The sequence below is a fragment of the Hakea prostrata genome, chromosome 2 (assembly GCF_041222555.1).
Source record: "Hakea prostrata isolate BN-2017 chromosome 2, UWA_Hpros_2, whole genome shotgun sequence".
Lineage (NCBI taxonomy): Eukaryota > Viridiplantae > Streptophyta > Magnoliopsida > Proteales > Proteaceae > Hakea > Hakea prostrata.
The window spans coordinates 42,749,524-42,768,831 of NC_142601.1; the positions used below are offsets into that span (position 1 = coordinate 42,749,524).

Genomic DNA, 19,308 nt, shown 5'->3' on the forward strand with positions numbered 1-19,308 from the left:
AAAAAAAAGCCCTTTTACCCTTCAAATATTCATCAAGTATTGAATTGTGTGGATCTAACACATTGATATCAGTTACCAAAGGAAAAAAAAGCCACATTGGTATCAGTTCTTGAATGAGGATATTGATTGCCGATTCGAAACTACCGTAACGGTTTGGATTCTGAACCGAAAATCTATGGACGGACGTGATTGTCATATACTCGTGCCACACGGTTGCACGAAAAATATGCGCTGCTCATTTTGTTTCTTTGCTCCCGCGTTATCTCCCTCGAACACAAAGGTCTCACCTTTGGACAAGTTGCTGGCTTCTTTCTTGCCACTGTAACTAGTTCATGTCGATTCTTCGAAGCTAATTCCGCTTTGCCTCATTGGAGTTTCAACTTCGTGATTTCTTAAAGTTGAAAATGCTTCGAACTTGTTAGTCTCGCTTAGACATCCTCATTCTCCAATGGCTTTGTCCCATCCATCCCTATTATCTACTTGTTCCTTTTATAGATTAAATCCAATTCTATTCTCTCGATGCCGTCGCGAAATTCGGAGTTCTCCTCGGAATGTCAAACGTTTCCGCCCTAGATTTTTTGCAGGTAAATGGTTCCCTTAGTTCGATGCTTTGTTTTTATTTCTCTTCCATATGTGGAAACTGGTAGACATACTTAGTGTGGTTTTAGGAGTTGGAACAGAAACCAAGTTTAAAACAATTTAAGTTTTGGAAACATAGGCTGCAACTGATTGGCCGTCTCCTTAATTGAAAATTTAAATGTGGGCATTGGCTCTGCCAGAAAAATGTAGGGATTCAATGAACACAGAACAAACATGCTTCACGTTGAAAGTATACTATAAATTTACGAATGTTATATTTTCTTAGTTGCATTAAGTCAAACACATCCTGGGCCAAAGATAGCTCATTCGCCTGCAAATGTGGAATAACACATCAAACTTATGAAACAGTAAAGCATATTACTCACATGTCTCGAATTGATGTAGAGGATACGAACTAAAAAAACTGACTATTTAACATATAGTTAAAGAATCATATCCTGGTTGAACATATTTTCTGCTCATATCAATGAGTGGCTATTTGGGAAAACAACAATGGGAAAGAGAGAAAGTCATAATAAACTCATCATGTAGGAAGTCCTGCAATTGGAAAGAGAGAAGATGAATAGGACTTGGTCAATATTCCTTGTGGATTGCAAAAGCAAGCAAATGTCCGTTGTGTTTGTACTTCCTTATATTTTTAACCAGTTACTTTCACAGATGGTATTGGTTTTCTGCTGGTCAGATGACCTAAACTAGAAGTAAGACTGTGAGAGATAGTCCATGTGATCTAAAGCATATCTTTTGCAATTTATGGCTCCAGCTTCGGATAGATTTGAGTGGCTGAATAAGATTTTGTAGAAACCTAATTCTTGGGAAAAGGAAATGGCAATGGAGTGGATGGATAAACTTTCTGATCATTTGATAAGTAGATGAATTTGACTGCAGAAAATGTGCTTGTTATGCAGTTGCTTGTGAAAAAATCATTTGGTTGTAAGCAAGCAGTAAGCTACATTTATATAGTTGGGGGGGAGGGTGTTTACCTGCTGGTCTCACTGACCTTCTGATCCAGATGAAAAGTTGAAGCTTCTGAGTAGAAAAGCAATGTTCTAGGGAAGTGAGTATCTTTTTGATGTTTGACAAAAATGTATCTTTTTGATAAGTTTGTCCATAGGAAGTTTCGAAGATATGGCTATGGTAAAGGAAAACACATAAACCTTTAGTACCTTGCTATCTTGGGCTTCAATATTTGTGTATTTAACTTTCTGGCAAGCTGATGTCAGGGGCTGTTCATTCCAACTTTTTCTCGCTGTATCCTAGCCTCTGAGTTTGGACTTCCCTTTTTTGTCTAAAAAATGTGTTTTTTTCTTTTCTGGTCAAGGTAAAATCTTTATTCCTGTTGGGTCTCCATATGTCATAGTTCAAGGTTTTGCAAGATCTTTTTTTTTGAGACCTCGAGATGAGATCTCATGCGAGTCGAGTTGATAATAAAAAATATACAATATCTTAGACGAGATCTCAGATCTTGCAAGATCTCAGCTCAAGCCAGTCTTTATAAATGCCTCATCTCGGTTGAGCGAGTTGAGATATCTTGATCTTGACTTGTCTCAACAATTCTTCTCTCTTTGCTGGTTTTGTTGTTTTGGTTGGATTTTTCGTCAGAAAGTTGGTCGGATCTTTACCTAGGCTGCATCAACAATCTGTGTAATTCATCTACAACAAAGATCTATTGATGTTGAAGCCAATTTTGAAGCAAGGTGAATTTAACCTCTATGTTTTCACTTATATCAAGTAATTGTTGTGTAAATCATGTTTTATAAGTCTACATGTTCACTTTTTCAGCATACCAATTTCAAAGTTGGGGTCAAGTTGGAATTGTTTTCTCACAAATCTAAGGCCACCACTTTGTTTAGAAGGCCTAAAATTGAATACCAAATCCTAGGCCCAAATTGAACTCTAATAGCCACTGAGATGGGCTTTCGAGTTGGATCAAGTTGTTGGGGATTTTTACTAGATCTTGGCCAAGATCTTAGTTTTTTGAGGGAGTGAAATCTCAAACCATGCCATGCATTGTATTGGCCTGTTACAGCGTGAGTGTCTGGGAAGCTTTTATTTTGGAGATCTGTTTGTGGTACTGTAGGCTAGTGATGATCTGAAAAATAACTTGTTTGTCTAATTTGTTTTAGGCAAAACATGTATGTGAAAGAATCTTAATTGCCTCCTCCCATGGATGAATGGTGTCCTTTCCATGGAGTGATTCGTACAGGGTTTTTTATTTAGTTATTTATTTTTTTTATAAAATTTTGATTTTTCAATTCTTTCTAGCAGTTCAAACTGGGAATATTTGGCACAATTTTGATTCTCTTTGGAATGGTTATTTTTTTTCCTTTTCTGTTTGTCATCCCAAAATCACTTGCTTATTTGCCATTTGGATAATTTACCATGGTATTCAGTTATTGGGTAGTATCACTTGTAGGAATCTGAGGATTAGTAGAGTAACTCTTTAAAATTGGACTTCACAACCAAATGCGGCCACAAGTCTCTTGGCTGTTCACGTGGTTTGTGACTCTAGATATCGAGAGCTGATGAACTGATTGATGGTATATATATTTGGTCAACCAACTGTAAGCCACATAGAGAAGTTCCATTGGATTATTTTTGGGAAGTCAGTGGTACATGTATTTATATGCTTAGACAGGTAAACCAGGATGATGTTGATTCAAGTGGTTCTATTGGGATTTGGTGAGTGAAGTTGTTGGAAAACCATATGTACTAAAAGCATAGTCTGAGGACTTCGTTTTGGAGACTAACTCAGTGGCCCAAAAGACTGAGACGGGTCAATATCTTGTCAAGTTGGTGCACCTTTTTTGGTTGACATCAAAACTAGTTTGGTTGGAAAGTACAAAACTATTGTAAAATTCAGAGATGGTTGGATCTCGCCGAGATATCAGAGATACCAACTCGTAAGCTATCCTGTCTCTGAATCTCAGAAAAAGAGATACCCCCAAGATCTCAGTCATCAATAACTAAAAGTACTTCTGAGTATACTTTTTGATTAAGTAGCATTAATATGATTTCTTTTGTTCCTGAACATTTCTTTATTTGATCATCTTGCAGTTTCTGCATCAGAGAATGGTGTATTTGCTTCTCCAGAGACAGCAAAGTCCTTCGACTTTAATTCTGAGGAACGGATCTATAAATGGTAATTCACTCAATGATGATAGTTGTAAATTGTTGTATGTCTTATTACTTATTTATCTATAAAAGGGTTCTTTCATATTTTCACTTAATAATAGTTAACGTCGATAAATTTAGAATGATAGGGATGTAAAGAAATGACCCTTTTAAATAAATTGACCCAATGGTTTTCACTATAATTCTGCATCTTCTAGTTAAGAAGATACAACAAAAATTCCTGGTATCTTGTGTTACATTAATAGCCATTGATAGGAATTGCCTTAAATTCAATTTGGTGGGTTCATATGTTGGCTCATGCATGAGGTGGTTTCGAAGTCCGTGTTAGAGGAGACAAAATCCTGATCTTTTTTGAAAATAAATAACAATTTTATTAGAACAACTCAAAGAAAGATACATTCCAAAGGCAAAAAGGTAGGGCAGCACAGCATAATGAAAAAAAGATAAAAAAGAAAAAGGACCCCAATTAACAGACCTTTGCAAGAAGCCCTGTAGCATCATGTAGCCCACACTTGATTTGTTTTTCAATGTGAGACAGATACATGGTAGAATTAGTAGCTTAGGCCAATGTGGATTGGAATTCAGGGACCAGAACCTGTATTAAGGTTCAAATAGTCATGGTCCAATCTTTCGTTAAAGAATAGTAAATGAGGAGGAAATTTTGAACTTCTACTTAAGTACTTAATTACAGCACTACAATGAGTGTAGAGCACTCACTTTCAAAACGTAGGCGACTAACCAGATATTATAGGAAAACTATTTGAACACATCCTTAAATTGGCTGCTTGGTGATGAGATACTTATTGACCATAAGGCTTTCATCCCGTACCATAAAAAAAGATAATTCCTTAGGTTTCTTAGCACCTAATGGTTGTGCGCATTTATTGTATTTCTCCTATGCAACAAAAATCGAGCCGCTGGGATGATATGTGAATGGATGTCCTTTTGGAACTAAATGTTAGAAGTAGTAAATTATGTATTAGTGGTACTTCTGTCACACGTCTATCAAGAGTCATGTTAAGTTGTACGTTCGTTTCTTTCTTTTATTTACATCTTATCTACCTAGGGAGGTCCCTCATGATTCTCAAGATTATCTACATGAATCAAGCAGGTGAATGAGAAAATAATGGCTCATTAACGTTTGACGCTCTCAACATCTTCTCCTTCTGTCTTCTGTCTTCTCAGCTTGACTCCTCCATCCTTGACTGAAGAACCTCACCTCTCATTTCTACATCCAAATTGCCTCAATGTTGTAACTTCATATGGGTGGAGGTGGGGAGTGGGGACTGATGCAACTGCTTTGCTTCGTGCTGTTCATTCAAAAGCTGATGTTGAAGCAACCAAATAAAAGGTTTCTGAAGGAGGAGATGGTTCATCAGTTAGCCTTTCATTTTATCTATTACATAAAAGGAGAGATGTTTGGCAAAAAGTGGTTTCCTGTTTCATAGTGTTGGACCTGTTGGGCGGTCTGTGGTAGTGTTTGAATCTTGGTTCAAATACTTGGTCTGGGTAGTCCAAAAAATTGAGTTGGGTTATTCTTTGGCAAACAACTTGGTTGGTCATCTCAGTGGGTTTTTGACTCAATTTGGGCCCTAAACTGGATATACAACTTATTTTGGGCCTTCTGAGCGTGATGACATTGTCAAGTTTTGAATATCTATGTCCAAATATGAGTTTAACTTTAGAATATAGGTTGTAAATGTTCTGATGCCTCAAAAATCCAACCTATCCTATTCTGCACATAATTTAGTAATAGAAAATAATGAAATCATACATTTGAGGTGAGACAAGTTCAATAAGTGAACATAGTTCTCGCAAAGTTACGGTCTCACTTGAGTCACCGGACTTGACTCAGTAATACATCAACTACTAAATTGTTCAACTTAGATATGACATCATTCCAATGTACAAATAAAAAGAAAAGTAAAATATGGAATACATCATTCTATTCTTTGAGGCATGGTATTCTGTATATGTATTGAGTTGGTTTTCTATGTCCTTCTGTTGCTATAGAATTTCTCATATGCTTCCATGTATTGCATATGAGTGTGATCACCATCAAACTGGAGGAATACTAACCTAGGGTTTTGCAAGATGAGGTTGCAATGAAATTCTTGATATTGTCCCCATACTAGGCTCTTCATAGGCGAGAATGGCTGGATTGGGGTTCTGAAAAACTTGCCCAATGAACCTGATCTAGTGCTCGGAGTTGGTCTAGTTCCATCGTAAAAGAATATTTACAATCTCAGGAAATTAGAAACTTCCTTATCTAATTACATATGAAACAGGAAACTAACTAAATACTGATGGGCCCACGGTAGCTAATTTGAGGCCAGAAAGATAAAAACATAGAATAAGTAAATACAAAACCCATATGCGCTCTCCATGGTACACATAGATCAATTACCCTAACAACTTAACTTGGTAGACATTTAACAAGTATATTTGGTGTATTTGAGGATGTTGAAATTTTATATGTGTTAGTCACTTCTGCTGGCTAGTTCTTAGGTGATATGAGTGCAATTGACATTTAAACTACTAGTTTAGTTTTTCTTGCCAGCTCTTATTGTACGTGAGTGCGTGAGTGCTTCTGTTTCTGTGCGGTTGTGCAGTTTCTTGTGTTTGTTTGTCTGGGAAAGTGTGGGCATGCATAAAGGTGACTTTTTGAAAGGACTTTCATGCTTCTGTAAAAATTTATGGTTTTTTTTTTTTGGTAGATTATTAAACTAAAACTGACATTGTTTAATGAGTAGTTTTGAACTGAAGACTGTCAGTTTCTTTAATATGATTGTGTGGATTTCAGGTGGGAGTCTCAAGGGTATTTCAAACCAAGCTTCGTCCGAGGAGGAGATCCTTTTGTGGTTCCAATGCCACCCCCGAATGTTACTGGATCATTGCATATGGGGCATGCAATGTTTGTGACTCTTGAGGTTGGAGAAAATGGATGCTTAAGTCACCTTTTTAGTTTGATTCTTTCCCTTTTTTGATGAGGCCAAAGAAAGTCATTGAGATGAGGAAGAAAAATTCACAATCTTAAGTTACCCTTGTTTAGTTTGAAGTTTTTTCAATGTTACCTTTTGAATTGGTTGTAAGGATCTCATTAAAAGAGAGAGAGAGAAAACTTGGCAATTTCAACATTGTTTTTGGTGAATAGGGAAAACATGGTACAAAGAGAGGTTATCTGATTTATGTGCCCTGGTTATTGGTTAGTATATTCTAATGTGCACTCTATTAGTAGCTTTTTTTAGGGTTTTATAGCTAGTATTTGGGGCCTATTTTTAAATACAATTAAGTGGCGGAGGCCAATTGTCATATCTTGGTGTCTTAGGAGTCTGGATTGGAGAAGAAGATCGAAGAGTGTGAAAGATGGTCTGTGAAGCAGTATTTTTTTAGTAAATAACTATAGAATCCTGATGTGACCGAGGGTCTACGTTAGATTTCTAGGATCTTCTTATTTAGGAACCAGCGCAAATTAGGGCCTGAATGGTAGCAGAATTTTAGGGTTTCAGAATCTGGGACCCTCCAACTAAGTGCAGGAACTTCTGATTTCAGTTCTGGTTCCCTATTTACTGCCAAGCTGAGAACCGAATGGGTTGGAAGGGGTTCCTACAGGTCTGAAACAGGTCTGAAACGGCAAGGTGAGGGGTTACTAGGGCTTGCGGGGTGAGGGGACGGTGCTACTGTTATGTGCAGAAGCTAGAGAGAGACTGGGGGTATGGGTGCGATGGCTTAGGGGAGATGGGAAAGGGGTGGAGACACTTTTGTACTTGTAAACGTAACAACTTGCTGGACTGTGCTTGAATGCTTGAAGGAGAAGAAGAAGAAAGCTACAATTGCAGGAAAACTATCCAAACCCAGCCGCAGGTCACCTATCTGGGGATCCCACGACTTCTCTCAAGTCCATTCTTTTAAATCATAACTTTATTCATCAAATCAATCTGTAATTTACATCCATCGACTAGGTTATTTATAGCTGTTGAATGCACAGAAAGGCACTATGCCTTGGTGCACAAGTTTCTAAAAGAGGGTCTTTCCTCTTTTAGATATGTGCATTACTGTCTAATTTTGGCGTTGGAGTCTTGGTGAATAAGGTTTGGGATTTTTCGAAGTCTTACTTTCCATTTTTCTGCTAGTTACTAATTCTAGAACTTTCCTTTTCTGTAGTTTCTATTTTGGACAGATCTTAGGATTTAGAATGCTAGTATTTTATGTCCATAGGTTGTAATTTCTTATTTCCTTTTTCGAGGACAAGTTACTTGTCTCTCAAGTTGTAAAGTTAAAGCTATAAAATAAAGGCTGCTTGCGATTCTAGTGCCTCTTGCTAGAATCGCAGACTGTGTGGTTCCTTTTAATTCTTCTTCTCTCATCTTCTCTTTTCTTCTTTTTTCTTCTTCTCAGTTCTTCTTCTCAGTTCTTGTTGCTGCACTGTTTTGGCTCATTAAGGTTTATTTTCTGAACATGGCATCAGAGTTTTATTGACTAAAACAGTGTAGTACCATTCCTTCTTCTGAAGTTCACATCTGTATTCAGTTTTCCTTGGTGCGCAGCCACCTAATGCTGTACCTAATGTATGGTTAGATCAGGTAATTATATGAACTTATCTATTCTATCTATTACCCTACTTTTAAAGGTCCTAGAACATAGATCATATTCTGTTTTTCTACCTCTCTTAGTTTCTAACTCTACACTGCAGAAATTTCTCTCTTCATTCGGCTGCTGTTTGCAGAATTTTTTGCTGTTTTTTTCTATTTCTAGTTCTGGGATATTGGTTCGAACTGCTACTCTACTGATTGTGATATCTATTACAAGTTGTCTTCTATTATTGGTGATTCAACTGCTAGTACTACTGAATCCAAAGGACCACAAGTTGATCCAATGAATGTTCAGATTACCTTCATCAAACTCAAAGGTGGTTCTAATTATTGAACATCCTGTTGAGGCTGACAAATCGTATCCTAGTTGGACTTAGGATGATGCAATCATTAAAATTTGATGTGGAATAGCATGGAACTTGACATTGCAGCCAATGTTACGTTTCACGACTACCAAGGGGGCTAAAAATATGACTAAGATTTATAGTATCTATGAAAATTTATTTCAATTTCAACAAGTTGACTAGTCTCTACAGAATTATTACAACTCTTTTAAAGGCATGATGGAGGAATTAAATGTTTTTCACCCTCTCACTACAGACATAGAGAAACTTAATGTATAATGGAATGAATTTTTTGTATCTAAGTTTCTTACCGGATTAAACCCTAAACTGAAATCAGTGAAAGGACATCTTTTTGTTAGAGAATATGCCCCTAATCTTATTGAAGCATATGCTAGACTTGAATGAGTTGCCTTGCCTGAAGGTGGCTCTTCTGGAAGTAGCTCTAAAGGAGAGAGTACTGCCTTTACTACTTCTCATGGAAGAGGATGTGGTCGCGATTCGAGGGGAGTTAATCGACCTCCTGGAAACTGTGGTGTTCAACAGTCTAATAAGGCATCTAGGCATTGTACTCACTGTGGTAAAACTGGGCATGTGGTAGAAACTTATTGGGCCAAACATAGAAAACCAGAATGGGCCAAACAACTTGCCAATCATACCGTATCTAATGGTGGTATTGATACAATAGCAAACAATAATAGTGGTTCTGGATCTTCTTTTGAGGACTTTTTCTAATACTCTTTAAGATGGTGTAACCAAATCCTTCTTTGTCCACAGAATATTAAGACAGCTACTTTCACATCCATTGGTACTTTTGTTGCCACTCTCTCTCTTATGTAGGTGACACATCCATTCTCACCTTTACATCCACCCCTTGGATCATTAATTCATGGGCTTCTTCCCATATGACTAGTAAGTCATTACTTTTTAGTTCTTTTTCTAAATCTACTACTAATAATTATGTTGTTATAGCTAGTGGTACTTCCACACCTATTATAGGGTTTGGAAGAGTTTCCCTGCACCTTCCCTTACTTTGTCTTCCATACTTCATGTTGCTTATTTTTCTTTTAATTTATTATCTGTTAGCCAGTTAACTAAAGCTTTAAATTGCTCCGTAACTTTTACTCCTAATTCTTGTGTTTTCTAGGACCTTCACACGAGGAAGACGATTGGTAGAAGGTGTGAAAGGAACGGTCTTTATTATTTGGACTATACTGCCCTACTGCAACACTTTCTGATGATGGTGTAGATGCTGTCTTGTGAGCTTGTTTAGGATATCTTTCCTTAGCTAGATTAAGATTTTCCCCCCTTCTTTGCAATCTGTGTTTAGGTTAAATTGTGAAGCGTGCGAGTTGGGGAAGCATCACCATGGCATGTATCCTCCATTTTCTGTCCCTCGTAGTGAATCTTTATTTTCTTTAGTTCATTTAGATATTTGGGGTCCTTGTAGAGTTAGTAATAGGCATAGGTTTTGATATTTTGTTACTTTTGTGAACGATTTTTCACGACTTACATGGTTATATCTTTTAAAGGATTGAACTGAGTTCTTGCCTATATTTAGAAATTTTATTCATGAAATAATGACTCAATTATCCCTTCGTGTTAAAGTTTTTAGATCTGTTAATGCCTTAGAAAATGTACAAAAGAAGATTTCCAATTTTTGTGATTCTCTTGGAATGGTTCATCAAACTAGTTGTTCATTTACTCTCCAACAAAATGGAGTGGCTGAACGAAAGAATCGCCACCCTCTTGGAGGTTGCATGTGTTCCATTAATTCAAATGAATGTTCCTAAGAGTTACTGGTGTGATGCTGTTTTAATTGCTGGTCATTTAATTACCGAATGCCTATGACTTGACTTTTTGACAAATCTCCGTTCTCTATTCTTTTTCTGAATAGAGAACCTTTTTTAGTTCCACCCAAATTTTTTTGTTGTGATTGTTTTGTTCACATAACACATACTGTGGATAAACTTTCTTTTAGATCTATTAAATGTATTTTCTTGGGTACTCTTGTACTCAGAAATGTTTTTGATGTTATGACCCTGTTCATCGGAAACACTTTGTAAGTGCTGATGTGACCTTTTTCGAGGACACCCCATATTACACTAGTTCATCCTTCTCTAATGAAACCCATGTTTTGAATTATGCTCCTCCCATTCCCTCTTTTGTTCCTTAGATCGACAGTGGCAGTGTCCCTCTACAGGTTTATCAATGGCAATGTAAGTTAGAGAGCCTATTGTGGATAGTATTGTAGATAGTACAGTTCCTCCTGTTGATGCTGGCAGCTCTCCCTTAGTGGAGGTTGATGCTGGTCCTACGGAAGCTCCCTCTTTACCCTCTCCATCAACGGATTCTTCTAGTGCAATCCAATTTTTGCTTCATATGACTTACCAATTACTTTGAGAAAAGGTATCCGTACTTGTACTTTACGTTCTAACAATGTTTATCCTATTTCTCATTATGTGTCTGTTTCACATTTACCTCCCAAATTTCGTTCTCTTGCCTTTTCTTTATTTGCTATTCGTATTCCAACCCATCATAATTAGGCCCTTAAAAACCCTGGCAGGAAAGTTGTCAAGGATGTGGAATGGACGCTTTACAATCTCGTCATATGTGGTTTTTTGTAGACTTGCCTCCTAGAAAAGATGTGGCTTGTTGTCAGTGGGTGTATACTGTTAAAAATCATTCTGTTGGTACAGTTGAACGGCTCAAGGCTCTCTTGGTAGCTAAGGGCTATACACAAAGATACGGTGTGGGCTATTTTGAGAATTTTTCTCTTGTGGCTGGACTTATTCTTTTTGAGTGTTGATTTCTTTAGTTCTTAATTATGATTAACTTTAGTTTCAACTTGACATAAAGAAGGCCTTCTTGTATGGTGACCTCAATGAGGAGTTTTATATGGAGTAACTTCCAAGTTATGTTGCTTAAGGGGAGGACAATACTTGTGTTTGTAGGCTTCATAAAGTTATCTATGGGCTCAATCAATCTCCATAGATTGGTTTGAGAAATTTAGCAAGACTATGGATTCCTTTGGCTTTGTTCAATGTTACTTTGATCTTTCTATATTTGTTAGATGACAGGATGGTGGTGTTGTCATTATGACAATTTATGTTGATGATATTATTCTTTTAGGTAGTGATATTGGGGCTATCAATACAGTCAAGGCATACTTATAGAAGTCTTTCCAGATCAAAGGCTTGGGTGACCCACAATATTTCTTAGGAATTGAGGTAGTTCGTAGTAAACAAGGAGTTTGTTTGTCACAAAGAAACTATGTATTAGATCTTTTGACAGGTATCGGTATGGTTGCATCTAAACCTATTGATATTCCCTGGACCCTCGATTGAAATTAGGAGTGGATGATGGTGAATTACTAGAAGATGTCCATCGTTACAGGAGTCTTATTAGAAAGTTTATTTATCTCACCATTACTTATCCTAATATTTCCTATTCTGTTAGTGTGTTAAGCCAGTTTATATTGTCTCCTAGAAAGGCCCATTGGGACGTTGCAATGAGAGTACTTTGGTATCTTAAGAGTGCGCTTGGGAAGGGACTGATTTATCGGCCAGATTAGAGTATGGATTTGGTGGCTTTTTTTAATGCTGTTGGGCAGGGTCTGCAGCTGATCGCCGGTCTACAACGGGTTATTGTACTTCTCTTGGTGGAAATACTGTAACTCGGAGGAGTAAGAAACAATCTACTGTTGCCCGATCTAGTGCTAAAGCAGAGTGTAGAGCCATGGCTCACATGATTGCCGAGTTGATGTGGCTTCTTTCCTTGATGGGGGAAATGGAATTCCCTATTGCTGTGCCTATAAAAATGTTTTGTGATAATCAGGCCTCTACTTATATTGCCAGTAATCCAGTGTTTCATGAGAGGACAAAGCATAACCTGTAGTGGATCGGTGATCAATTGAAGATCCTGCCCAATCTACATCTGAAAAGGCAACCAAATTCACACTAGCATGGCTGTATCAATAGCCCCCAATGTCACACTGCCTGAAAGAATAATATCATCAACGTAAACTCCCATAATGAGAACACTAGCATCTTGTCGTCTAACAAATATAGAGTGATCAAAATAGCATTGGACAAAAGATTTCACTGTCTTGCTAAACTTTTCAAACCAAGCCTGCAGAGATTGTTTGAGTCCATAGATGGCTTTATGAAGCCTATAAACATGAGCACCATCCTCCTTTCGAGCAACATACCTTGAAGGTTGCTCCATATAAACCTCTTCATTGAGATCACCACATAAGAAGGCATTCTTTATGTCAAGTTGTAAGAGAGGCTAATCATAATTAATAGCTAAATATATCAGCACATAGACATAATTAAGTCTAGCCATGGGAGAAAAAGGCTTAAAGCAGTCCTCGTCATACGTTTGTGTATACAACCACCAAACAAACCTTGAGCTGTTCAACCATACCATCAGAATGATACTTCATAGTATACACCCACCGACAAAGGAGCACATCTTTTCCAGGGGGTAAGTCTACCAAAGACCATGTATAACGAGACTATAAAGGATCCATTTCCCCATCCATGACAACTTTCCAGCCAGGGTTTTTAAGGGTCTCATTATGATGGGTTGGAATAGGAATGATAGATAGAGAGAGGGCAAGACAACAAAAGTTGGGAGGTAGATGAGAAACAAATACATAATTAAAAACATGATAAATAATATTAGAATGTAAAGTGCAAGTATGAGTACCTTTTTCAAGGCAATGGGTAAGTCATCTGAAGTAGGAGGAGAATTTCCACTAGTAGAGTCCACTGGTGGAGAGGATAAAGAGAAAACTTATGTAAGACCAGCCTTAATCTCCACAATAGGAGAGCTGCTAGTATCAACGTGAGTAATTGTACTATCCACAATATGTTCCGCGGCTTCCGCCAACTTACATCTCCATTGATAAACCTATAAAAGGACACTGTTGTTTGAAGGAACTAAAGATGGAATGGGAGGAGCATCATTCAAAACACGATTTTTATTGATGGAGATGGACTAGTATAATACGAAGTGTCTTAAAAAAAACAGTCACATATGCACTTACAAATTGTTTCCGGTGAACAGGATCATAACACTGAAAACCTTTGTAAGTACGAGAGTACTCAAGGAAATAACACTTAACAGACTGGGGAGAAAGTTTATCCACAGTTTGTTGTATGTGAACAAAACAAGCACAACAAAATTTTTTGGGTGGAACTAAAAACAGTTCCCCATTTGGAAAAACAATTAAAAAAGGAGATTTCTTTAAAAGTAAAGTCAGAGGCATTCAGTTAATTAAATGACCAGCTATTAAAATTGCGTCACACCGGTAACTCTCGAGAATATTCATCTGAATTTAAAGAGCACCCACAACCTTTGAGAGGTGGCAATTTTTTCGTTCAACCACTCCATTTTGTGGAGAGTAAATGAACAACTGGTTTAAAGAATCATTCAAAAATAATCCAAAAATTGGATATGTCATTTTTACGTATTCTAGAGCATTATCGGATCTGAAAACTTCAATAGGAAGAGAAAATTGAGTATTTATTTCATGAATAAAATTTTTAAATATAGGCAAGGAATCAATTCAATCCTTTGAAATATACATCCATGTAGGACGTGAAAAATCATCCACAAAAATAACAAAATACCGAAAAATGTACCTATTACTAACTCTACGAAGACTCCAAATATCTGAATGAACTAAAGAAAACAAAGACTCACTATGAGGGATAGAGCGTGGAGGATAGGTGACATGGTGGTGCTTCCCCAACTCACACACCTCCGAATTTAACCTAGACATTGACCTTAAAGAAAGAAATAAGATTGTTGATCTAGTTAAGGAAAGATGGCCTAAACAACAGTGCCACTGGAAAGCATCTACATCATCATCAAAAAGAGCTATAATAGGGGCAACATAGTCTAGATAGTAGAGTTCGTTCCTTTCACACTCTACACCAATCGTCTTCTTCGTGTGGAAGTTCTGGAAAACGCAAGAATTAAGAGTAAAAGTTACGAAGCAATTCAAAGCTTTAGTTAACTATCTAATAGAAAATAAATTGGAAGGAAATTTAGCAACATGGAGTACGAAAGATAAAGTAAGAGAAGGTGTAGGAGAAACACTTCCAGAGCCTAGGTGGGGAAGTTCCATTAGCAATGATAACAATGTTATTAGTAGTAGATTTAGACAAAAAACTAAAAAATGATGACTTACCAGTCATGTGGGAAGCAAGGTAAAAATTTCGATCGAAATGAACATTTCGACCGAAACTGGATACTTTTTTCCTGATTCTTGAAAACTCAATTTCGAGCCTCAAATGCACTCAAATTGATTTGGATTTTTGCATACTAGCTATTTCAAGCATAATAAAAACTATAAAACTACTAGTTTACTAAAAAACTACTGAAAATGTAACATCCAACATTCCAAGTAATCAAGTATATAGTACATGAATCAGAGAAGAAGCTGGAATGTTATTACTTACAAGTCTATTCTATTCAAGCCTCAAGGTCTCCCTCTTCCGTCTGCACCCCATACAAATGACAATATAACTCCCATGATGTTTGCCCCCGCCCCATATAGTTTTGGACATAGTCAAGAACTGCACCTCTGTATGTGGCCTCATCCACATGCATAAGATTCCCTAACGGTGGGAAGTTGTGAATCTCCAAAGGAACTGGTGGTGGTGGGCCTTGTGGTTGTGGAATAGTGTGGAAGATCTGCTCAACAAATGAAAGAGCTTAATCAGAGTCAGAGTCACTCCATAATGATTCCACATGGGCTTTAATCCCTTAATGTACTCATTTATGTCTTCTTTATGCTTAGGCAAATACACATTATATATCTCATATGGAGTGGGGCCCTGTACACCACTCCCAGCCCGGCCTATCTGCTCGATCATATCTCTGTAGTAGGGCCCCTGGGCTGTATGTGCTGGAACACTATGGTAATGCGCCCATTTGGAGAAAGCCATCCCCACTTTCTCCTTCACACTCCCCCATAAGTGCTTCAACTTTCTCTGTTTATGCTCAGGCCTCGCAAATAGGGCCGGATCATTGCGAAGAATCTCAAGATCCGGATCTGTAGGATGTGCTGAGGAAGCTCGACCCCTTGTAGGGGCCCGTGGGATAGGAGCCTCCTGCCTCACACTCTGAGACCTCCTCATAGGGACTTGGGAGCCACCTATGGCTCCCATACCTACTGGCTTTCTAGAGGACCCACAACTTAGACCCCTCTGTTGCCTTCTGATGTCATCAATCCTCTGTTGCTCCCTACTCATCGTCATCGCCCTCCTCAGCTGATCGGCCTCTGGATCAGGGTCACTATCTCTTGGCTCATCCCTACCATAACCCTCAGGATCTGGAAGGTCATCTAAGCAGGCATCCTTGAACTCATCCCTCTATGTTCTCTTCTTTTTCCTCTTTTGCTTTGTGCCACTAATATATGAGGCCATTGCCTTCTTGACCTCTACAGGCACCTTTGGGCACCCTGTTACATCCCTATGGCCACTAGCTAGATGCACCTTCAATCTAGTGGCCCCACCTCCTCCTATTTGTTTCTTACAGTAATTACACTCGCTCTTCCTCTTATCAGCTGTTAGTGGCCTCCCATGATCCCAAGCTATGTCTGACATATTTAAAATAGAGTGCCTGATACAAGAAACACACACTAAGTATCTTGAAAAGCTCCACAATATGCTCCAAAAATGACATACATGCTTCTAATAATAACCTCTTATTTTTAAATATAAAAAAAAATGTATAACTATATAAGTATTTTTTAATATATAAATAATTTTAAAATACACACTAACTATCTTAAAAATATCCACAACATGCTCAAAAAATTGCATACATGCTTCCACTAATACTCTCCTATTTTTAAATTTAAAACAGAAATTAATTATTTTTTTAATATTTAAATATATATTAAATACAGTAAAATTACATAATTAACAGAAAAAAAATTAATTCAACACCATCACAGCAATATGGTGTCTCACTCTCACATACATTCATTTGAAGCTTATACATGTACTATACATAAACATTTTTAACAATATACATAATTTAGTAAATAATTTTTAATAACAGAAAAATAAAAAAATAGTAGGAAGAATCAAAAAATAATTTTGACACTACAAATTCATAGATCATCACTCTAAAGTAAACATATAAAAATTTGGAAGCAATCTAACATGATTTAAGGCACAAATGAAACAAAAATAAAAAAATGAGGAAGTTGGTTATTCATCTTGCAATATTTGAGAAAATGCACAAATGGAGGAGCAAATCAAGTGTTTGAAGGAAATGGAGAAATTAGTTGTAGAATGGGATGAAAGCAAAAGAAATCAGCAAAAATTGCAAAATGAGGTCGAAATAGCTTTGGCGATATGGCTCGAAATCTCGAAACAGCGTCGAAATGGCGTAACAGGGTCGATTTTGGGTATTTTATAAGCTGCGCAAGTGTCGTTTTGGCTCGATATGGTATCAGGTCGAAATATCGACCGGAATTTCGGTCGATACGAAACGATATGGATACTTTTCGTGCCTACTACTATATTTCGTTTCGAGTTGGATTTTTGCAGGCATTTCGATCGAAATTTCGACCATTTCGATCGAATTTTCTTCCATGGTGGGAAGTAGCCCTTGAATCAATGATCCAATGGTAGGATGTAGAAGTGAGAAGAGCTATGTTATCTGCATGAGAAAGAATGGCATCATAAGTACCAGTGGATATGGAGGGGGTGGTCTCAATACTTCGTAGACGGTGAAGAATTTGGCTTGCATCTTCTCGAAAAGTCTTAAACAGGTCCTCAGAAGAAGATCCAGAACCACTATCGCTGTTTTTTGCTGTGTCAACACCACTATCATATACTACATAATTGGCAAGTTGCTTGGCCCATTTTGGCTTTCCATGTTTGCCCCAACAAGCTTCCACTAGGTGTCTAGTTTTACTACAGTGAGTACAAAGGCTAGATGCCTTATCAAACTACTGAACACCACAGTCTCAGGAGGTCAACTAATTCCCCCTAAACCACAACCACGTCCCCTTCCACGAGATGTAGTAAAAGCATAATTTTCTCCTATTTCCAGAAGAAACCCCTTCAGGCAAGGCAATACATTGAAGTCTATAATACGCTTCATTGAGGTTGGGGACATGCTCACCAGGAAGAAGATGTCCTTTTATGGATTTTAATTCAGGGTTCACTCCTGCAAGGAACTTAGAGACAAAAACTCATTTCGTTGTGCTTTAAGCTTCTCTATGTTTGTAGTTAGAGGTTGAAAGACATTCAACTCCTCCATCATGCCTTTAAAAGGGTTGTAATAATCCTGTAGAGACTTCTTGGCTTGCTGGAATTGAAATGGTTTTTCATAAATGCTATAAATTCGAGCCATATTTTTAGCTTGGGAATAGGTTTCTAGCAAGTCATCCCATATTCCCTTGGCAGTGCTGTGAAACATATCATTGGCTGCAATATCAGGTTCCATGCTATTCCACATCCAGATTTTGATGAGAGCATCATCTTGGTTCCAATTAGCATAAGATTTGTCGGTCTCAACAGGTCGTTCATAATCAATTAACTTAAGCTTACTTTTGCCAGTATGTAGACACGAATGGTTTGTGGTCAAAACAAATAATTAGAGCTACATTTGAGTTTGATGGAGGCAATGTGAACATTCATTGGAACAGCTTGTGATCCGTTGGAATCTGCAGTAGTTGTAGTTGAGTCAACTGTGATTGAAGACATTATAAGTTGTAGTAGATATTACACAGTTAATACGGTAGAAACTTTAATAAGTATCCCAGAACTTGAAGTAGAAAACACAACAACAATCTGCAATTTCTAGGCCGAGTGGGAGGAAAAACAGAATGCACATAGTGCAGAAACAGAAGCAAACAAAGGTGATAAAAACTAGAATATAATCTGAGTCCTGGGACCTTAAAACATAGGGTAATAGGAAGAATAGATCAGTTTATATGAACACCTGATCTAACAGTGTATTAGGTACAGCATTAGGTGGCTTCGCACCAAGGAAACAGAACATAGAAAAAGAACTTCAGAAGAAAGAATGGGACAACACTATTTTTGATTTAATAAAGCTCTAATGCCATGTTAGAAAATAAGCTTTAATGAACCAAAACAGTGCTGGAAGAAGGAGAAAAACAAAGAAGAAGAGGAAGAAGATGAGAGAAGAACCGCACAAAGGCTTGTGATTCTAGCAAAGTAAAACTAGAATCACAAGCTTCCTTTATTTATAGAATTCAAGTACTAAGCATACAACTTCAGAGATAAAAAAACTTGTCCTCTAAAAAGGAATAAAGAGTACAACTCATGGACAAAGTTTCTATTCTTCTAACTCCTGAAATTTATCCAAAATACAAACTGCAGAAAAAAGGAAGGTGCAGAAATTAATAACTAACAGAAAATAGATACTATGCTTTCTAGAAACTCCCAAAACCTGTGTACCAAGGTTCCTACACCAGAAATAGAGAGTAAGGTAGCATATCTAAAAAAGGAAACAACCATCGAGGCATGCTTGGGCACCGAGGCTGCTGCCTTGGTGCTCCTGCGTTTGCTTCAACAAACTCTTAAATAACTCACAATTGACTGACCAAAATAAAAGAAATAAAAGTTGATCCTTGATCCTTG

At 37.5% G+C, this 19,308-nt stretch overlaps 1 protein-coding gene across 1 annotated transcript in view; it reads left to right on the forward strand.

The window, feature by feature from the left end:
- The first annotated feature begins 216 nt into the window (after positions 1-216).
- The window catches only part of EMB2247 (protein EMBRYO DEFECTIVE 2247), a 122,696-nt gene continuing 103,604 nt past the window's right edge, over positions 217-19,308 (forward strand). The window contains exons 1-3 of the mRNA XM_089144652.1: positions 217-584; positions 3,655-3,739; positions 6,536-6,662. Of these exons, the coding sequence (XP_089000778.1) occupies positions 449-584; positions 3,655-3,739; positions 6,536-6,662 (348 nt within the window). The 5' untranslated portion in view covers positions 217-448. The remainder of the gene's footprint in view (positions 585-3,654; positions 3,740-6,535; positions 6,663-19,308) is intronic.